Source organism: Neofelis nebulosa, chromosome 8, assembly GCF_028018385.1.
Source record: "Neofelis nebulosa isolate mNeoNeb1 chromosome 8, mNeoNeb1.pri, whole genome shotgun sequence".
NCBI classification, from domain to species: Eukaryota; Metazoa; Chordata; class Mammalia; order Carnivora; family Felidae; genus Neofelis; species Neofelis nebulosa.
The window spans coordinates 127334789-127358036 of record NC_080789.1 but is presented as its reverse complement, the minus strand read 5'-3'; the positions used below and the strand labels follow the sequence as shown (position 1 = coordinate 127358036).

General features: G+C 38.8%; 1 protein-coding gene across 2 annotated transcripts in view; it reads right to left on the bottom strand.

Moving 5' to 3' along the window:
• Positions 1-23248, bottom strand: part of CUBN (cubilin) — a 278970-nt gene that overhangs the window by 36790 nt on the left and 218932 nt on the right. For both annotated transcript variants that reach the window (XM_058681796.1, XM_058681795.1), the window contains exons 55-59: positions 22359-22515; positions 19485-19634; positions 9011-9211; positions 6145-6274; positions 3113-3330 (exon numbers count right to left, since the gene is read on the bottom strand). In XM_058681796.1, coding sequence (XP_058537779.1) covers positions 3113-3330; positions 6145-6274; positions 9011-9211; positions 19485-19634; positions 22359-22515 — 856 coding nt within the window. The remainder of the gene's footprint in view (positions 1-3112; positions 3331-6144; positions 6275-9010; positions 9212-19484; positions 19635-22358; positions 22516-23248) is intronic.

Genomic DNA, 23248 nt, shown 5'->3' with positions numbered 1-23248 from the left:
TGATCCCTTTCCTGGTTATCTTCTTTCAGGATGAATTATTCATGGAATGCTGGGGTGCAGGGGGAGAGAGAGGAAGGCAGATTAATGTTACAGTTAGATGTGAGCCCCCATGAAGGACCTGCCTTCCTTTCTTTTTACCTTATGCCCTGTGCATTACAGGCCTGGAATACAGAAGGAAACCCCATTTCCCTACACATTTAGTAATTGACACAAACTATAGGATATTTCCCCCAAATTTGTTCTGACCCATCAGCAATACAAAGGAGTTCACCTTATGATCACAGACTTATACGAATGGGGCTCTTTACTGACCTCTGAAACGTTGAAGTAAATTACTGTCAAGTGTATAATGTAAATAGTGAATGTGCAAAACTCCAGTGCGTGTCAAGATGAACGAAACTGGGATGTCACAGGCTAAAATGGTCTCGTCTTCACAGCAATTATTTACTCTGTGAAAATACTGTTTTCCGGACTGACCCGCAAATCCCCCGTCAAAAATTCAGTTGACTGTTGACTGTCGGGTCCACACAGGCTCTTTCCCCTCTTTACAGAAAAGTGGGGTGGCTTTCGATGGGTGAGACAGATGTGAAAGGTGCAGCTTACTGGCTAGTTTTTTTGTTTTTTGTTTTTTGTTTTTAATGCAGATCTGTAACTAAAAGGTTCTATAAGCCCTAGAATTCAATCTAATGTTATTGCTCTTTCCCCCACTTCCTTACCACAAACAAACAAACAAAAATCAAAATTGAAAAGTTATGCAGAGTGATCAGCAAACTCACCTGTGTGGTCTTGAAAGCTTTGTGAGACCAAAGCAATACGAAATGGTAACACCGAGGTTTTCAGTAAAAAATTACTATTAAAGATTACCTAAAATTACTTCTTAGATATTTCCAAGTGGCCAACGGCAATTACACAGATGAAAAAGAGGTCAAAGTCATGATCATGAAATGCAGTGGTCACACAACTCGGGCAACTAATGAGAGTCCACTTTTTGTTCCCTGCACTTGAACCCTTCCTATAACCGTGACCAGAGGAAAGCAGTCATTGACTGATAGAGCAAAGTGCTCATACGTGAACAGTGCCTCTGACAAGGCAAGAATTTTCCTCCTGTGCTGCTTCACTCCATCAAATCACAATAAGTCCACAGATGCCTTCTTTGTAGCTCAGAAAAACAACACGGTCATTAACGAGGCTGGGGAAACACTGACTAACTCGGGAAGCTTTGTGCAGATGACAACAGCGTGGAGCACTTTAAGACCATTTCAATAGTCATGTGAGAATAGATTAGGAAAAAAGGAAAACAACTTGAAAGCAGGTAGCAAGAACAAATGCAAATATATGTCATTTGATTCTAAAGTCTGTGCTAAAGGCAAGAATGTGTGAATTCTTTCGTGTATTAAAAAATAAAATCTCCAAAGGTAAATGAATTTTTCTTTCAAAACAGCCTCTGCGTTTTGCACACCACTTCACATAGGCAAGTCTATTGAGGCAATACTCCCTGTCTGCCCGTGAGACTGGCTCTCAAGTTATTGTTGATCGAGCCAAGTACGATAGGTGGCAAAGTGGTTTTCTGATACAATCTGTCATGACGTCTGCATTTTGTTAGGAAGCCTTCACACCACGAACGTCTAATTGCTTCCCTCAAGAAATGCACAAAAAAGCGACACATCAAACGTAAAGAAAGCTTAAGGTAAGCTTTGCTCTGTATCAGAGGGATGAAGGTGATCCACAGCATGGGGTAAAGAGAAAGAAAGAGTTTCAATAGTGACTCAGAAAGCTTATTGCAGAAAACGTCTCAGGTCTCTATAAGTCTTCACTCACAGGGAATGTGATTCGTTTGGTGAGCTGTTCATTTGCAGAACATGAATCACATCTATATCCAAATGGAGGAATCAAAGCACTTTGCAGAGTCAAACGTAAGTTTTCTTATACTGTGCCATTGACGCTATGAATATAGATAAACAGAATGGATTAACTCATTTAGAGTTTAAATGACTCAAAGCTCTGAGTCAATTTTATATAATTACTTCTCACACGCAGTGGGAATAAACGGTCTTCAATTTAACCTCACATCTAGCTTTTCCTTTCACCTCTAGAAGACTTCCAGATCATTCTCTCCAGCCCAAATTGCTTCTCGAGGATCAATTTCCTCCTGTATTTCTCCACTTAGGTATCTCTGAGGCCTCCAACCACAACTGCTCCAAACTAAGTCGAGTATTTCTTCCCTAAATCTTAGCCTCCTAAGGTGCCACTATCCAGAAATCGTCAAATCCTCTCCTCCTGCAATATGTCACCAACTTCCACACTGTACTTCCCACGCACTCTACCTTCTCAGTTTCTCTGAATTCTTACCTTTCCTTCATTTTCCATTCCCACTGTGCCAATGTGAGCCTTCAACCTTTCCCATCCAGAATTCTGCAGTGAGCTTCTTCTTGTCAGGTCACAGGTTCCCTCCTCTCCAGCCTTCCTCCACCCTGCTACCACTGTCACCTTTCCAGAAAGAAGTCAAGTCTGGCCATGCAGTTTTTACTTAAAATCCTCCCAAGGTTCTTCATCATTTTAAAGATAAAGGCAACACAGGTCATGAGGCCTTTTTTCCTTGATGGAGCCCTTGCCTGCTTTTAGGCTAAAATTCCACCATTTCTGTCAGTGATAAAATGAGGCTCAGTTCTCATTAGAGATGGTTGTGTACGTAGAGTTTACCTTTGTATACCTAAGAGGTATATTAGTTGAGTCATTTTTTTTAATGTTTATTCATTTTTGAGAGACAGAGACAAAGCGCATGTGGGGGAGGGCCAGAGACAGAAGGAGACACAGAATCCGAAGCAGGCTCCAGTCTCCGAACTGTCACAGAGCCCGACACGGGGCTCGGACCCACGAACCGTGAGATCATGACCCGAGCCGAAGTCGGATGCTTAACCAACTGAACCACCCAGGCGCTCCATTGAGTGATTGTTTTTTTAACCAAAATACAGCATATGTAATTTTTAAAACCAAAACTTTATGTGACCTATTCCTCAAAATTTAAATGAAAAGCAACTTTGGTCAGGTGAAAAAAAATAAAGCAGAAAAGTAACAGTCATGAAAGATAGATTCATATATCCACAATTCTTACCCAGTGTCTGATGGAAAGTTGTTTTCCAACCTCTTGCTGTTTGAAATGAATCTGTCTTGAATACCAGAAGCATGCTGTTATTGTTGCTCTTAATATTTGGTGGAAGAATGGACCCACAGAATTTTCCAAGAAGAGGATTACTGATGTTAGAACCATCATAAATTGCCAGATAGTCTTGGGAGCAGAAGGTGGAGGGAACCACATCAAAATCACTAAACCTGTGGAATGAACCTTGTTAATACTGAGATGTTCTCCATTTGGATTTCCATTACAGTATACCTTTAGTTCTTGTAAAAGAACAAAAGGAACCAAAAAATCAAAAAAAAAAAAAAAAAAAGACAAAGACAAAGACTAGAAGCAGAATATCCATGCTTTACTTGATAGAAAATATTAGAAACAATATGCTGTGTTACTGATTTGATTGCTATAAGCAAAAACTGACATTTAAGATCACTGTGGTTGTTAATAGGAACTTCACCACATATCTCCAGCTCTCTGCCTTCCTGATGTTTGGGAGAATTGCCCATCTGTGCACACTCTGAGGTTCACCATGGCCCCAAGACTTGCTTTGGCCACAGAAATGTAAGCAGTAGTGATATGCATTACTTTTTGGAAGATGTTTTTAAAAAGTTACTACTCAGTTGGCCATACTGCCTTCCCACTACACTGATGGACCATGGATTCAAATGTAGAAATGAAGCTTCTGTCAGCCTAGGCTGCTGAGTGACCAGGCCACATTGGACATACTCATACAGGTGAGGGTGAGAAATGAGCTCATGAAGCTACTGTGCTTTGGGCTTGCTTGGTACCACTCAAAACTATCCTGACAGATACATCCTTAGTTTTACTTTTATGGCCTGAGATACTATATGGATCTAAGGCCTACACTCTGTCATTTCAAGGAACTAATCCCAGAGTTCCCAAACAATCAAGCCTTTCCACATGGTTTATCTTTAGGATTTTAGGGTGTGTTGACTATAACATTTTTTTTCTTAAACCTATTTGAATTATTTGATATTCTTCCCTCATTGTTTTGGAAGTTCTTCTGCTTTCTCAGTTTTTTTTTCTTTTTGCTAGCAGCTACAATAAATAACATATCGGCAGAATAATTTGAAAATATCTAATTTGAAAATTCCTTTTAAGAGCCTGAAGGAAAAAAAAAAAGATCGGTAAATTCTTTTAAAGCTTTTCATTAGTTCAATTTTTTCCAAGCTGGTGATTAAGAACAAGATGAAAAATTCTTTATTTTCTTTAACCACATGTAATATTTAATGTCCTGATGATGATGATGATGATGATGATGGTGAGGGCAGAGCAATAGCCAGGTCATTTCTAAAAATACTGCATTTATTTTTATCCTCCTTGGATGACGCATTTATTTTCCACAATGTGCATTCACAAAGAAAGATGAAGATGTGAGTTTCCTAGAAGACTCAGAGAGGCTTTGGCTTTTTATGTTGTATCATTTTTCCCAGAGCACAGAAAATATGTGGAAAGTCCCACTGATAGAAAAGTTTATGTCACCAGCATACTTTGGGAGCACTGGTGGAGGAAGTCCTCTTTTACAACTGTCTACAACCTCTTTAATGCCTGAGGTAGTATCTCTTTCATAGGCTTTAGGTTCTTGGAAAGAGCCTAATAAATAATTTTCCAAACATGCTGACATGGACTTTGACTATGATGAGCCCAGGGCCCAGGGAGGAAACAGAAATCTACGTTATCAACATATGTAGTATATAGATCACCTATAATCCTGCGGACATAGAAGCAAATGCTGTCACATCATGGCAGATGACAAGACTGACTCCTTACACTTCTGTTCATAGGCCTCCTGCTCTGGACCATCTGACAGCTTTGGTTTATTCTTTTGTTCCTAGGACTTAAAGGGCTTTTTCACCCTTTGGGCACAGCTTCATTACAAATAATCCCAGGGGAGATCGGCTTTCTTCAAGATCCAGTCTAGAGACCACTTACTGTCTGCTACAGGAACCCAGTCAGGCTGGGTGAGACTTGTCTTTACGTCCAAAGACCCGTTTGATATATGAGGTCCCTGGAGGCAAACTGCAGAAAGGATATCGTTTTTAGGGATGAAAGTGATCACAAACATTTAGTCGGGGTGGTGGGGGGCTAGGTAGGGGAGAACCTAGCCCGTCAACCTTCTATAAAGAATTCTAGATTGCTGTGAACCACACCAGCTTTCAGAATTTTCTGCCTTAAACTGTATATCACTGAAATACAAGACTTACAAATACGTCATCTCAGATGAATGTGATTTTGAACTTTATCACTTAAAACTGCAGGTCGTATTCCCTTACTCAGTCCTGCAGGGAGTAGGTAGGATTAGGGGACAGTTTTACTGATGATATAGGCGATATTGAATAGTACCAGTTTAGAGGTGTTCTGATACATGGATAAAAATACACTTCTTAAGTAGTCAGGAAATATTTGCCCTTCAAGAGATAGCTCAGGAAAATATTAAGGACATGGCTTTGGGAGAAAATATGATGTGAATCCAGATTTTGAGTCTTCATTTAATAGCATATCACATTGAGAAAGTTATTTGACCCTTCTAAGCCCCAGTTTTCTCATCAGTAAACAGGGTTTAATAATAAATACCTCATATGACTGTTTTCAGAATGAAAGAAGGGAATTAAGTGAAGTGTCAATTAAAGTCCCTTGTGTATATAATAAGTGTCCAACAAATGGATACTACTTTGTCTTGCTGTTCCCAAGACAGGTTTATAATTTTACAACCCATTATACGAGGCTCTTTGGAAACTGTTGGAAAATTATAATATTCATTTTCACTGGCGGAGTGCCTGCTTTTCTCCCTAATCACTACTGGCTTGTGTGGGAGGAAGGACACCCATTTCCTGGATTTATACTTCACTCTCAACAAAAATTTCACTCTCCCTTCCTCGAGGTTCCCTTATATACCTCCAAGAAGAATCAGTGTTCTTTATCGTGAAGGACTGTCTTTTCCGTAAATAGAGCTGAACATATTTTAAAGAAGGTACATCTGTCTTACATACTTGAGCTGAATTACTCTGTCCTCTCTGCCGATGATGGTGTACAAACAGTATATATTGTTGGGGTAGTCTGAATGTGCATAGGCAGGGCTCCTGATGACCCCGATGGAGAAGTTGAACACACCGCCACAGGCTGCAATAGTAAACAGAGAACAAGTATTACTCATAGTATGAAAGAATAATTTTGAGATATCCTTTCTATTGTACCTTTTCCCCTAAGAGATATAACAATCATCTGTGTTAAAAAACTCAACCCCCCCTTCGTTGTTGTTTACAAATAATATTGATTGTTCCACTGAGCTCAGAGAAAGAGACAGTAAGGGAGTAGAAGCAGGGAAGAATACTTTAAGACACATCTTGGAATAGAATGAGTCTGAGTCAAATTAATGACCAGAATGAAAATAATGAGAAAGAACATTTCATGTGGTTGGGGTATAACTACCCTTTCCTTTCCTAACGTGGTTTTTTTTTTTTTTTAAGTTTTTAAAATTTATTTATTTATTTATTTATTTATTTATTTATTTATTTATAATTGTTGCTAGAGAGAGAGACAGAGCACAAGCAGATGAGGGGCAGAGAGAGGAGACACAGAATCTGAAGCAGGCTTCAGGCTCCACGCTGTCAGTACAGAGCCCGACATGGGGCTCGAACTCACAAGCTGTGGGATCATGACCTGAGCTGAAGTCAACCATTTAACCAACTGAGCCACCCAAGTGCCCCTTCCCTATGTTTAACTGACAGATTGAGAGGGATGACAGAGATAACTGGAAGCTTAGAAAAGGCATGCAGATTTGTTGTGAGCATCTGAACCCAGGAAGGATTGTGATCTGGAAATCTTTAATACAGATTAAAGATCTTAAATATAGAGTCTCCTCTGTCAAAGATAGACTATTATAAGGTGAAGTGTTGGAAATAGTTTTTAGAACTTTCAAGGTTAGTTCCTTTCATGGGCTCAGATGCATATATTTTGGGTCCTTTGTATTTTCATTTAGTTGCGAGACTGGTAAGGACTGTATTGCCCAAATTTGGAGTAATGGTCTTTAATTTAGCAAGCATGAAGAGGCTAGTTCTACTCCCCACCCTAACTCCAGCAATCAACAGCCCAGAGCCCTCAGTTATTTCTATTAATCAAAAAACAACAGCCATAAAAAGAGAATCAATTCCCATTATTAAAAATATAAAATTATTATTTTTGCTTGGCCTTACATATAAGGAGGATTGGATTATGCCACACAATGATAGAAAGTGCCCCACTCCTTACAGCGAGAAAGGCTTATGTTTATCTTATGATCCCAAAATTACAATGTTAGTATATTTTGATGATATCTCTATGGTTTATATAATGCCAATAGATATATTCCATTTACATCTCTTATAAATGACAAATTACAGCTGCCATTTAAGGTTAGTAAGGTTATTTGTTGGTTGGCTGCTTGCTTGGTCAGTTTATAGTCCCTCAGGTAAGCCCATTTTTCAAGGAAGGCAATTCTCTACATGCCCACAAGTATTCACACATTCAGACCTCTGGAGACAAATGTAGTGAATTAAACATAAGATTTGTGTAACCATTATTTTATTTCAGCTTATACACATTTATTTGGTCTCTGAAAGCTTATCAATGTCCCCAAGCCCCCAAATTTGTACCTTGTCAGAATTTGAAATCTTAAAGTCAACACTCTGTAAATGAGACTCTCATCATAGATACGGTAAAGCTTACCTACAGTATTTTGGGGAAAAGGAGAGATTAAAAACTAGAAGAACATAAAGCAGCATCTAAGTCCCCAAAACACCAGTGATGCCACAAGAATAAAACAACCTGATGCTCCTCTTCATTCAACAAGACAACTGGGGGAAGGAATGCTTACTGTGCCCACATCCATTCTCTTTGTGCCCATGGACCTACGGAACCACACAGAGCCACACTTTACAAATGGGGTTATTAGGACTCAGGTCACAGCTAATGTGAATGACTTGTAGAAGCCTTTTTCATGAGTCAGTTCCCAGTCTTCTCTGTGGATGGGGGGCAGTGAAAGAAAACGATTTAACTTTAGCAATGACCTTTGGTCAAGTAAAGACATAACAAAACAAAGCTTTGGCCAGATTTGTGTGCCCATGTTACTGAAACTGGGATGGCGTGTTAAAAATGGCCAGTGACCTGACCAAGTTTATTGCAGGAGAGGAAAAGACTATTGAAAATAGGGAAACATAATCTTATGGTTTTCAAATACATGATTAAATCGTCTATAGCGAATGAAAAGATCCTGGTAGCTACCAAGGTCGTTGCTCAATCCATGACCTGCCTTTTCACTTTGCCTTTGAAATAAAGAAGTTGCAAATTATAACAGAGTTGAATATATCAATCTTTTCTTTTCTATTAGACCTTATGCTTTTTGTATTTATTTAAAAATTATTTCCGAACAGAACATCACAACAATATTCTCTTCAACTTTTTTTCTAAATCATAAAATACTGCTTTTCACATTAGCAAAGTGATTTGGAGAAATGAAACAGGTATCTGGATAGTCGAGGCCAAAAGTCACCTTTATATAATACACTAACAACTAAAGACAGCAGGAACGTTAATTCTAACTTAAATTACCAAAAAAAATCCCAATCTTCCATTTGGTTTTCAAAGAGTAGTTCTACCCAAAGTTCATTGAAAAGGTCCCCTCCCCCCATTTTTTTGTTTTTTGTGTTGATTTTTGAAGAAAATGCCTGAGTATTTGTAGAGCAGGCATCTAATTGATAATTTTTCCCCTTAATGTGTCTGAGTCTTCAAGTAGTGATGTATGAATCACCATTAAAACTCCTTATGGGAATGACTCAAGAAAAGAAGCAAATTCCAGACAATATCTTTATAGCTACTCACGGGTTATCTTATAGTCAAGCTTGAATCCCAAGGCAGTGGTGTATGCATTTGAGTAGAAGTTGAACAGCACCGGGCCTACGATGGTGACAGGAGGCAGGATCTCGTCACCACATATGGTGGCAAAAGGCGTAGAAGAGAAGCTGGAGCCTCTGATAATGTGAAGGCCATCACTGTCACAGCTACCCGTTACGGCTGAGCGAGCTGCATAGAGCACGGAACAACCAGCGTTAGAATCAGAAGCAACACGAGTGATCAGTGCTCTCAATGTTCAGACAAAAATGTAATGCAGATTCATGCAATGTACATAGAAATTAAAAGAAGAGTCAAGAGCTATTTTGGTAAGTCGCTATTTAACTTGGTGTCCTGATGAAACCATGTTTACCCTAGTTATAAAGCAAGCGGTATGAGAAAACAGGTAGATCTCCACAATAGATAAATCCCGCTCTCAAACAATCCAGAATTTTCTTCCTTTATAAAATGGCTCCTTTCATTCAGTGACTACAGACTGAGAACAATTTTGCCTGCCAGGGACACTGGGCAAGACGTAAAGACAACATTTCGTTGTAACGCTGGGGTGCACTAGTGGCATGGAGTGGGGAGAGGCCAGGGGTCCTGCTAAACATGTTCCAGTGCTCAGGGCAACCCACACCTTCCCCTCCTCCCACCAGGACAAAAGTCACCTGGCCCAAAATGTCAACCACACTGCTTTTGCAAAACCCTACTCTAAAAAAATGTCTTTGATGTTTATTTACTTCTTGACAGAGAGAGACAGAGCATGAATGGGGGAGAGGCAGAATGAGAGGGAGACACGGAATCCAAAGCAGGCTCCAAGCTATCAGCACAGACCTCAATGCGGGGCTCGAACTCACAAGCTGAGTGATCACGACCCAAGCCGAAGTCAGATGCTGAGCGCAGTGAGCCACCCAGGCATCCTGCAAAACCCTGTTTTAACTTAATGCATATGTACAGATAAGGGACTCCTACCATGGAGAGATAGTGAGAAATTCCTTAATATTCACTGAACAACATTTTTAAATATTCACACAAACAACATTAGTTAAGAGTTTAGTGACTGTTAGATATACATATCTATATATCATTGTTTTTTTCTAATTATATATGCATAGAAATATATACTCTAAGCCATTCCACAGAGAAATGCAAAGCGCTATAAACAAAATATTTAAAAGACTTATTACTGCACCCTATGCAGTCATTTTTTACAGGTTAATGACACTGTGAAAACATTAATGGGATCATACTGAGCATGATCTTTTGTAACTTAATTTTTATTAACATAAAATAACATAACCACACATTTTATGTGATTAAATATTCTTTTAAAACATTGAATTTAATGCATACATAAAACTCTAACATATAGATGTACCATATGAAGTTCAATTAATCCTCCGTTGCTTGCTAATTCTACCTTTTCCACCTTATTTTGATTAAAAATACTATTGAAACAAACACTCTTGTACATAGATATTTGCCGAAGTTTCTCATTATGTCATTAGGATATGTTTTTAGAAGTTGGGTTACGGGTACAAAGGTAAGGTTCTTTTTAGGTTTATCAAGTGGCCCCTTGGAAAGTTGTTTTTAACTTACAGTACCACGGCAACTGAGGTATCTAACATTGTCCCCAGTTCTACATTTGCATTCTCCTGGGGATAAACTCTGCCCCATTAATAATCACTGCCCATTTACCCCTTTACTTTACTGCTCTCCCAACCCTAGGCAACCACGAACCTACTTTCAATCTCTATGGATTTGTCCACTCTGGACATTTCACATAAACAGAATTGTGTCACATGCAGTCTTTTGTCACTGGCTGCTTTTACTCAACGTGATGTTTTTGCGTTTCATCCATGTTGCAGCATGTGTTGGTATTTCATTCCTTCCAAGGCTGAGTAGTATTCCAATACATGGATAGACCACAGTTTGTTTATCCATTCAGCAATTAATGGACATTTGGTTTGCTTCTACCTTTTGGCTATTATGAATCATGCTGCAGTGAACATTCATGTACAAGGTTTTGTGTGGACATATGGCTTCAATTCCCTTGGGTATTTAAGCAGGACTAGAATTGATGACTCATATGGTAACTCTCCGTTTAACATTTTTGGGACCTGACTATTTTCCAAAGATGCTACACCATTTTACCACCCCACCAGCACTATATGAGGGTTCCAGTTTCCCACCCCCTCACCAACACTTGTTATTGTCTGTCTTTATTTAGCTATCCTAGTGGGTACAAAGTAATAGCTCATTATGGTGTTGATTTGCATTTCCCTGCAACTAATGACACTAAGCATCTTTTCATGTGCTTATTGGATACTCTCTTTGCATACTCTCTTTGAAGAAATGTCTATTCAGACCCTTTGCCATTTTAAAATTAGGTCATACATCTATTATTGTTGACCTGTAAGAGTTCTTTCATATTCTGGACACCAGCGTGGTCACAAATCTCTATTTCTTTTGGATAAATACCTAAGAGTGGAATTGCTGGGTCAGAAATTATAATTCCAGGGATGATCATAATCGTAATCATTGTTATTATTTTTATAGAATCCCACTACCCTGAGCACTGTTGATAGATTGATTACTTCAAGATAGGATGTCGGACCCAATCTAGACCAATCAGGTGTGTTCAAACTGTAACTGAGTAAGAGGGAGTCAATAGAAGAAGCCACAGATGTTCAACTTGGAAAACATCAGCAGCTGTCTCCTGACATGTGACGGAAGGTCCGCTGCGGTAAGAGAAAATGAAGTTGTCGTGCGGAAAGCAACAAAAGATGGGGGTGGGGCGGGAGTGGGAAGGAAAGAGAGCATTCTGAAGGATTCTTGTTCTTGCTTCCGCTTGTTCTGGAAGCCCATAACTCCCTTCTTATTTTTAAACCTCCCATTTATGAGAGAAGATAGCCCAGCATTCTTCCTATAAACTCTGTATCAATGCTAACCTGAAGATCATCTACCACTTCTAACTGAAATAAGCTTGATAAATGCATTTTCTTTTACATATCTGTATATTAAAAATCCCCCTCTCCTTTTCAGATGCATTATCTTAGAGAAAAAATTGATGGAGGACATTTGGCTCCCTAGCTATGTTTCTACCCAACTTCAATCTTGAGTATGAGTTCAAGATATTTATTAAATTAACCTCAAAGAATTTCTTCATTTTGGAAATCCTGGAATAGGAATGCTTCTAATTGGAGATAAATCTCCTAGAAATGTGAAAGACTTAACTCCATGACAATACCATATAAATAGAAGCAATATGTTGTTGGGAAAATAGGACAAAAAAAGAAATACATTAAACTCAGATGCATAGTTTGAATTCTGGAAGATTATGTACCCTTAATTGTAACCTCTTAATTTGTGCTCCAGCCACCAAAATCTTTATTGGAATTTTAAAAATTCAGAGTAGGTGAGTTTGAGAATCAAAAAATATTATGCATTAGCTTAAAAATATCTTTAGCCATCAACAATATATAAAGTTATAATAGCAAAATCACAGAATGAAAGGAAATATTGCCAATGCTACATTAAAAGCTTGGTTCCACTTTGATCCAATAGTTTGCTATGCAGATATCTGTTAAGTATTAAAGAGTTAGTTTTTAAGTTGTTGACCTAATGATATAGACTATCACAGTGGTGGTTGTCTTAGAAAATTACGGAAAGGCTGTGAAACAGGGGTAAAACGTGTCATAGAGTTGATCATGTTTCCAAAATATTAATTAAAGGAACCAGTTCAGTTCTAGAAAGTTTGCCAAATAGCAGTGGTACATCTATAACAAGATGCAACCAAAACTCATTAACTGTTCACAAAAGATCTATGTTCAACAATAAGGACATTGGGTAGGGGAGAGGCAGAGGAAGTTGAGAGAGGATTTTATAATCTTTTTGTCGATGGTGAGAGAGTATCAAACAACTAAACCATTCAAAAAAATCTGCTCATCTGCACAGCCTGACTCAATATTATGAAAGTTATGATATTTGGCAAGTTGCTTGGCGGGTTAAGACATTCTTATATCCTTTCCAGCAGTCATTTCTTGAAGGTAGGATGTCCTTCTAAATTTTATCCATAAAAAAATCAAACACTACATGATATCAGAATTTATAAAATTTACCTGAAGTCTAAGAACATAACAAGGATTAGCGTAAACAAGGTAAAGTATAAGAAAATGAGATATAACTATCTTGATAGGGATAAAGTAATTCACACATATATATCCTTTCCTCAAGCTCTACTTATCACATCACCACACAGTCTGATTCTTGGTGACAAAGACCACAGTTATCAGATAATAATATTAAACACTCTTCCATAATCATAGGGGGAAACCAATTGAATATACAATAAAAATAAACACAAACCTCTCAAATAGAATATAGTTAAATGCAACTAGCATGATCGCCTTCTAGGAAGAGAAAGGAACTTGGTCAAGGCTTGAAGAAGTTCTTCAAGGACCAAGGTAAATATCCAAGTTGAGTTTATGGCCAAGAGGTAACATTTATTAGACATATGAGGACTTAACAGGAAGAGGTAACCTGAGATTGAATGATGCATTCTCCTTGGACTAGAGCCTGTATCATGAGAAAAGGAGCTCCAGTCATTCTTAATTCTATCTTTAGTAAATAATTTGATGTATATTTACTACTGAAATCTCTGAAGTGTAAAGCAATCCTCCATGATTTGTTTTGATGATTATTTTCCATCCTTCTAAAAAACTTTGAGATTGTATTGTTTGAAATGGGTAAGGCTCTATCCAATGTATTGAAATACAATTTTTATCACACTCTTCTGACTTTATTACCGAGAAATGTTCAATTCTGAACGCCATTATGATTCCAAGAACTTGGAGAGAACTGAAAGGAAACCAAGGATGAGTAATTCAGCAAATAGTATAAACTTGTAAAATTTAGATTCAGAGTGCAATTCTTCTTGAGAGCCATGACAGAGACACAGAGATATCTAAGAGGACTATAGATAGGGAAAAATCATTTGGGTTGGACTATTTTAATACTGTAGATAAGATAAAGTCTTTTCAGTAAAGCAGTGAAGAGCTCTAGGAAAAGGTACATGAAGTAGGGGGCAGCAATGCCTAGTCAACATTGCTCCTAGTAGCTTGGAGACTGGATTGCCCAATGGGGGAATGACCGAGTGGGACCAAGAAGCATGTGCCAGCATAGAACTAAGCTCTACAGGATGTGCAGGCCAAAGTCTTATAACCCAGGCAAGCAGGGAATCCCACACAACTGAACTCTCACCTCTAGCGCTTGACCAATTTGAATAAACCATCAAGAGTAACTATTCCAAAAGAAGCATTGCCCAATGCTTTCTAAAATAATACATTGTGAAATGTGCCTACATTCTGATTTCTTTAGAAACAGTTAAGAAAGCAAAGAGAAGAAATGGTTAAGTAGTTGAAAAATGCCTTTAAAAAATAAAACCTTAGATTATACGGCAGGGGGTAACGTGAACTAAGACAATTGACAAAATGTAATCATTGGGCTTCTTTGTGCGAAAAAGAGCAAAAGGAAAAATCTAAAACTAAATTTTCTTTTCTTTTCTCTTTCAGCTTATATGAGGTATGACCTGTAAACCAGGAGCTCTCAGTAAATTTTAAAAATTCAGGCAAATATTACAAAGGACTTACCATATGGCCACTCTGTGAATCTAGCCCTAATCTTCTTGGGGCCTTTCAAGGCCATCTTTAGAGGAGAGTGAGCAAAACATTTGCCTTTCTGTTTGTCTCCAATTTCTGTGCCAAGGTGCTACTCTACTATTTAGTTCTTATCAACTGATCTGAGAAAAACTGAATTTAGAATTTTCCTAGGGGTGCTTGGTTGGCTCAGTCGGTTAAGCATCTGACTCTTGGTTTCAGCTCAGGTCACGCTCTTGTGGTTTGTGAGTTTGAGCCCTGCATCTGGCTCTGCACTGACAGCACAGAGCCTGCCTGGGATTCTCTCTCTCCCTCCCTCTGCCCTTCCTTTGCTTTCTCTGTCTCTCAAAATAAATAAACTTCAAAAAAAAAAAAGAAAAAAAAATTTGCCTAGATTTAGGATTTTTTAGTTAAGAATTTTTAAACTTTTCATTGTCACTAAGGTGAATCAATGTTATAATTGATTTTAATGATAAAAAAAATCAATAAATAGAAGGCCTTCACTTGCCATAGGGTACCTCATCTATAGTATCTTATCTATAAGGTAGAAAATAAATCAATAAAAATAAAAATAAATGGTCTGTCATCTTCCCAGCAATGTCGAGGCATCTCCTTGGGCACATGAATAATGAAAACACAAAACTACACTTTGTGACCATTCAATATTTGGGAAAATTAAATATTTCTTTAAGAACGTCTGATTCCAAAATAAGCACAAACATTGACAGTTTCTCTCTCACACTTTGTTGTTAGCTTTTGTCTGTTTTTGGTGTTTCCTTTTTGACCAAAAGAAACGTATTGAATTTGTCAATTTTCTTCTATTTTACGGCCTTTTTTTTTTTTTTTAAGAGATAGTGCGAGTAAGCGAGAGTGTGAGCAGGGCAGACAGGCAGAGGTAGAGGGGAGAAAGAGAGAAAATCCTAAGCTGGCTCCACACTCAGCATGGGGCCCAACACAGGGCTCAATCCCATGATCCCGGGATCATGAGCTGAGCCAAAGTCAAGAGTTGGATGCTCAACTAACTGAGTCACCCAGGTGCCCCTTTTTAAAAATTTTTAAATGTTATTTTTTAAGTTTTTATTATTTTATTTTTTTAATGTTTACTTTTGCGAGAGAGAGAGAGAACACAAGCAGGGGAGGGGCAGAGAAAGAGAGGGAAACACAGAATCTGAAGCAGGCTCCAGGCTCCAAGATGTCAGCACAGAGCCTGATGCGGGGCTTGAACCCATGAACCGTGAGATCACGACCTGAGCTGAAGTCAGACACTTAAGCAACTGAGCCACCCAGGCACCCCTGGTTTTCATTTTTTATATTTTACAACTTTTAACACCACTGTTAAGAATACCAAGAGCCAACGGGCGCCTGGGTGGCTCAGTCGGTGAAGCTGCCGACTTCAGCTCAGGTCATGATCTTGCGGTCTGTGAGTTCGAGCCCCGCATCAGACTCTGTGCTGGCAGCTCAGAGCCTGGATGGAGCCTGCTTCAGATTCTGTGTCTCCCTCTCTGTCTGCCCCTCCCCTGCTTGCTTGCTCTCTGTCTCTGTCTCTCTCTCTCAAAAATAATAAACATTAAAAAAAAAAATTAAAAAAAAAAAAAAAAGAATACCAAGAGCCATTTCAATCTTGAGGTGACATTCAGGGGAAAAAAAATGTTGCCTTGTAAATGCTCAAACAGAAATTTTTCCCATGACTTTTAATTGATTTCACTGCAATTTTTATATTTCATCAGTAATTATATAGAATATATATTATAGAAGATTATATATGATATAATACAGAAGATCACATAACCTCCTGTAGTGGAAGGTAGGTCACTGAACGTTTGCAGTGTCCCGATGGTGAAAGCACCAGGGTACAGTGGAGTCATCAGTATGCTAGCCTGAACAGCAATACCTTCCTTAACCAATTGTCAGTGTTTGGGAGATACAACATACAAGTATATGGCCCCGTTGTATTTTGTAGTCTGGGATAGCCCATCTTGTTTTTGCCAGATCTACCTTTTATGCTGATGACCCACCAAAAGAGTAGATCTAGAACCCTCATTTCTGCCAAGGTCAACAGGGCTCTGTTGATGTGCTGGGCTCAGAAATGCTTAGACAAATGTGGACAGTCTTTCAGAAACAGTTCCTTTGGCCTAGCTAGAAAGACTAAGTCTCCTGAAAAAAAATGAAATGAAACGAAATGAAACGAAATGAAACAAAATAAAACAAAATAAAATAAAATAAAATAAAATAAAATAAAATAAAATAAAATAAAATAAAATAAACCTGCAGCTTTTTGAGGGGAACAACTTTCCGTTTTATCACAACATATGAACATGAATTCCTCAGGCTCACTTTGGAAGAGGTGGAAGGTTATTTTTACTGTAGCTAATGAATATCTGGCTTGTTAATGATATTCAGTGAATGTCACCATTGCTATGCTTAGCGATAAGAATCTAATTACAAGATAAATTTGATTAATGTTACCCTTTTTGGGAATCATCATAATTCAATTAATCTATAGCCGGAAATTACTCACTTAAACATGCTAAGTACCTGCAACACTGGAAATGGCACAAGACATTATCATAAGCCTATCATCTTATTAAGAAAATCAACCTTTCAATGGGGTGAGGGTTAGCAAATAACTTAATCTGGGAAAAACAAGTATTTGTTCTAGGCAACACGTGTTAAGTTCTATCTGGAGAGCCAGAATGGTGGCAACAGCAAAAATAACAAAACAGTGGCCACTCTGATATATTATAATTCACAAAATAGGCTTCTACAAGCATTATTTGAGTTTCATAACTATTATTTCATATTTAAAAAAAATTGAGTTTGAGAAAGAAAGGTTAATTTGCACAAAGTCACCTGACTAGTACATGGTTGACGTGGCATTGAGACATATTCTAATTTTTTTTTTAATTTTTATTTATTTCTGAGAGAGAAAGAGACAGAGACAGAGCATGAGTGGGGAAGAGGCAGAGAGAGAGACACACACAGAACCCGAAGCAGGTTCCAGGCTCCGAGATGTCAGCACAGAGCCCGAAATGGGGCTTGAACTTGTGAACTGTGAGATCAGGACCTGAGCCGAGGTCAGAAGCCCAACCGACTGAGCCACCCAGGTGCCCCGGGATACATTCTAAAATGCTGTGCACTCTCCCACCACTCCAGGCCAGTGGTCCCAAGGATGCTTAGGGTCAGTATGGGTTCCTTTGTCATAAAACATATACCATTGGCGTTGGCAGTGTTTTTGTGGCTATATTATATGGTATATCTACCAGCGTCTCTTTTTTTAATTCTAAATTATATTGGCAGATGACATTTTTATGGTTATGTAATTTAATGAGAACAAATGCACAATCCAAGCCACGTGCTTTTCTCCTGCTATTAAAACAACTTTTCCCCAATTATAAAAATAATAGAAAAGGTATGAAGAAAATACATATCACCTATAAATCTATGCACAGTGGTAAACTCTTAAAGTACTGCTTTATAGCCTTACACATGTTATTATTATTATTATTTTTGCTCTTATAATACTTCTATTTTTTTATTTTTTTTCAGGAGTAGAATTTAGTGATTCGTCACTTACATACAACACCCAGTGCTCATCCCAACAAGTGCCCTCCTTAATGCCCATCACCCATGTAGCCCATCCCCCAACCCAACACCCCTCCAGCAACCCTCAGTTTGTTCTCTGTATTTAAGAGTTTCTTATGGTTTGCCACCCTCTCTATTTTTATCTTATTTTTCCTTCCCTTTCCCTTTGCTCATCTGTTTGGTCTCTTATGTTATTTTTAAATACAAAATTGGATCATTTTAGATACACTGTTTTACCTTCCCCTAATACTTCACATACTGTGAACACATTTTTATACTACAGAGATGTTGTGCCAGCAAATGCTGAAAAGATACATTTTACTTCATTTTCCATTTTCACAGTGACAGACATCAATTCATACTTGGCATTTTTTAGCAAACACATGTGCCAAAATTTACAACCTGTAGAGATGTGGGAAAAGGAGGTCATAGAAAAAGGATAAAGTGAGAGAAGCTTTGTATAATTTATCAATGTAGCAGTAGTGACATGTCATTCTTATCTTTATGAAACATAAATTTTCTCAATGCTGAATACTGTAGGATATTTTGCTTACTGTAGCTTTTCACGGGCATGGGAGACTAACCCAAACAGAAAGAAATTTGGGTTACACAGAGGTAGCGTGACAAATCTACAGGCTAATTATAATTTAGAAATGGAAAGTTAATTTGTAAAGAATAAACTTTTAAAAATCTTAAAAAAACAAAACCTCTATCACTAACATGTGCTACCTTTCAAGACTTTTTTTTTTCTTTAAGCAATTCATATGATGCTTCTGTTACATTCTTAAAGCTCTTATGTTACTTTTTCATATCTGGAGGGAATATATAGAATGGTACATATGGTCTTAAAATACCAAATGGAATTTTAATCATGTTTACATCAAAAATACTCTAACATTTTATTTTTTTAATGTTTATTTATTCTGAGAGACAGAGAACATGCCCGCGAGCAGGGAAGGGGCAGAGAGAGGGAGAGAGAGAATCTCAAGCAGAATCCACACTGTCAGCAGAGACTTTGGAGCTTGATCTCACATATCCTGAGATCTTGACCCGAGCCCAAATCGAGTAGAACACTCAACTGACTGACCCACCCAGGTGGCCCCAAAATACTCTAACATTTTAAATATTTCCTTCAAGTGATGAATTTATACCACCTCTGGCTCTATTTATCACTCATTCATTTATTAAGAATCTAAATGTAATTTACATAAGAATAAACTTACCTTCCAAGTGGAAAGACACAACAGTCAGGAGGACCAGGGACAGAGGATCAGCCTCGATGATGTAGGTGCAATTCATGTCATTGTCATAGTGCTTTGGGTAGTTTGGAGAAAGGATGTAACCTGAAGGGTTGGTGAAATTACCTCCACATCCTATGTGGGAAGAAAAAGGCATAATCAGAACATTTGTTCTCAAGTGTAGGATCTTATCAGCGAGGGAAAGACTCAAGTTCTCTAGAGACATATTTCCTGACATATTCCAAATGAAAGAAACAATAACTAAGGGGATGGGGCTCTGATTTTTAAAATACATATGCCGCCAAAATGAGTACATTCTATGTGCTTTAGAAAATGGTGCAGAGTTTGGGGCTAGGTAGTAGACATTTTACCAAAAATCCATTGCAGGTCACTTAATTTGAAGATAATATGGAAAGGATAACTGGGCAAAGATCGAATATGGTTCATGTAGATAAAGACATAAAACAGATGAAGTGATTTGTACACTTACATGGTTTTGTTCATTTGTTTGTTTGTTGTTTTTTAAGGAGGCTCTATGTTCAATGCAGGGCTTGAACTCATGATCCTGAGATCAAAAGGAAAATGTTCTACTGACTTGAGCTAGACAGGTGCCCCCACTTAATGGTTTTAAAATATCTTATAATAACATTAGAAAACTATGTTATTTTCATTAATATTGTAATCAGGCCACAAAAGCAATGCCTGCTTTTAAAAATGTTGAATTTACTAATGCCAATTCTTATCAAATTCTCACATGGATGATTCCCTGGTGTCAGAAATAGAGAGCCATCCTCTTACTGATGTGGAAAACAAAGGCAAAAGAAATGTAGAAAAAAGTCAAATTTCCTTACAACTTGCAGCCCATTGACAAGGACTTACGGCAGGCAGCGTGACCTTCCTCTAGGAACTCATCTGCCTCAATGGTAATACTTTGCTAGGGGCAAAAGGCAACCTTAGCTTGATATTAGCCCCGACCTCCTGTAAGTCTCCTTTAACATATAAAAATCTCTTTGGGGGAGTCTGGGTGGCTCAGTTGGTTAAGCTTAAGTGTCCAGCTCTTTGTTTCAGTTGAGGTCATGATCTCATGGTTCATGAGTTCAAGCCCCACATCAATCCACAGGGATTCTCTCTCTCTCCCTCTCTCTCTGCCTCTCCCTCTCTCTCTCAAAATAAATAAATAAATAAATGAATAAATAAATAAATAAATATTTTTATATTTATATGTATATATTTAGAATATAATATAAAATAATACTATAATATAATATTTATTATATATAATTATATTATATATATATAGCCTCTTTGGAAACTTCCTGTATTTCTTTCTTTTTTTTTTTTTTTAACGTTTATTTATCTTTGAGACAGAGAGAGACAGAGCATGAACAGGGGAGGGGCAGAGAGAGAGGGAAACACAGAATCTGAAACAGGCTCCAGGCTCTGAGCTGTCAGCACAGAGCCCGACGCGGGGCTCGAACTCACGGACTGTGAGATCATGACCTGAGCCGAAGTCGGACGCTTAATCGACCAAGCCACCCAGACGCCCCTGAAACTTCCTGTATTTCTAACCACCCTCCCCAAGATATAAGTTAGCAATCATCCTGCAAACGTATGGCACACTGATACACATCTGAAGGGTCTCATGACTAAGGGTTTACTAGACAGTAGTAAATGACCTTATTCTAACAACATCTAGCCCCTCAAGGTCCTGAAAACCTTGCTTCCAAATTCCTTAGAGACTCAGCTATCCCTAACGTCCTCCCAGCCTGAAACTATATAATCAGTCAGTCCTCACAACCCCAGTGCAATTCTTTCTGCCTACGGGTCCTGTCTCCATGCTTTAATAAAACCACTGTTTTCGCCCCGAAGATGTCTCAAGAATTCTTTCTTGACCGTTCACTCCCAGACCCCAACATTTCACATCAGCACCACTAAAATGACATTTGTTTGCATATAACCACTAACTAGTTAATCCACATCACTCCCTGACCTATCACATATGAAAATATCAGTATCCTTCTAAACGGATATTGAAACATACAGTCATGCACTCACACACACATGCACAAGAACCAAGCGAAGGAGGACCCGGAATTAGGCCTGGGCCGGCCTTTCCTTCCTCCCTTTCCACCACACTGTCTCTCCCTCGTGTCTGAAATACCTATTCACTGCATCACTCTCTCTAATTGTTTTCACCAGACTTGTTCCGAAACAGTGGTTTGTGTTTAGTGGCTACTCCTCTGAATGCAGCCAGCAGGCACACATCACTGCTTCTCAGACTTGAAACCCGCTGCATTTCTCGCTACTCTGATCTGTGAGTAGTAATCACAGAAGGAAGGGAAAATCTTGAAGAAAGTGACGCAAAGTTTACTGACTTCGAGAATCATCTGGGTGAGAGTGAAAACATGCAAGTCCCCACAGGTAGAAATTGTGAGTTCCGGTGGGTCAAGTGAGGCCCGACCATCCAACACTCAGTGGGTTCAAAAAGCCCCAGGGTGATTTCCATGGAGGCCAGGGTGCCACTCACCAGGCACACCGATTGTCTACTAATTACCAGCCTCCTGCGCTTCCCTAATTCTTGCCCCACACTGGGTTTTAGGGTCATTTTTAGACATTGGCTGGTGGCACTCAAGCCCTCTCCGTCATCTCTCAGTTGGCCTCCCATTGAATTCAGGTCCAACTCTCACTGGTTTTTGAAAGAAGAGTGTGCTATCAGGATCAGGCGACCCCACCCCCACCCTCTCCCCTTGAACCCCCAGTTCCAGCCAACCCTGGTTCAGCCCCCACTCTCCCACACACTTGCCTGCGGCAGCCCCACCCTTTGAAGGGCCACTCGGTTTGGCTTTTAGGGCTACTTACGGCTCACAAAGGATGCAGAGAAGCCCTGAGCCGGGGCTTCCTGAGACTGGAACACGGCTGTGAATGCATTTCTTGGTGTCATGATGGAACCGGGAGCCACATTGCCACAGCTCGAGGCTAACAGGGCTTTGTCCATTTCCTCAGTTCCTGCCCACACCTAGCAGAGCCATAGACACGACTTAATGCTTGAAGTTTTCCCCTGTAGATAGTCTAATGTGCTTAGGCTGGAAAATTCACAGAACCGGGGTGTAATAGACCTAAACACGGTAGTAAATCAAACACATGCAAATCTATAATATTTTCTTTTGAGAATAGTGTTTTTAAGCTGCTTTTTAATGAGATATCCCATTCTTGACTCTTGCAAAGAGACTGACCATTTTCATGTAGCTAGGCAGTGATTTCTAAAAAAAAAAAAAAAAAAAAAAAAAAAAAAATCAACCACTACTCATATTCTTACCTTCTCCTCATTGGCCTGATCTAGCTAAGATCATAAGGTGTCAAGGGAGACAGAGCAGTGATGTGTGCTACTGTGAGGCTTAACATTTGTCCCGGGTAGACGGCAGACTGTGGGCTGCAAGGAGACAACATGTACCAAGAAGCCCATGGAAATTAATACATTTGTAGAGCTTGAGGAAAAGGGACATGAATTCCAAGTATACATGTAATCATCATGAACTGGAATAAATCATGGAAGACTTCCTGGCAGTGTTCACCTTTAAGGTTCATTTTGAAGAAAGGGTGAGATTTGGCCCCGAGGTGCTATTTACCGAAAACTGGGTTCCTAACTCCCAAGTGGACTTAGGCTGTCATTTCATTGGTCTGGCCACTCTAAAAGGAGTAATTCATATTTGAACCCATGAGAAAGGTCGTTGCTGAGGAATAAATTGTGA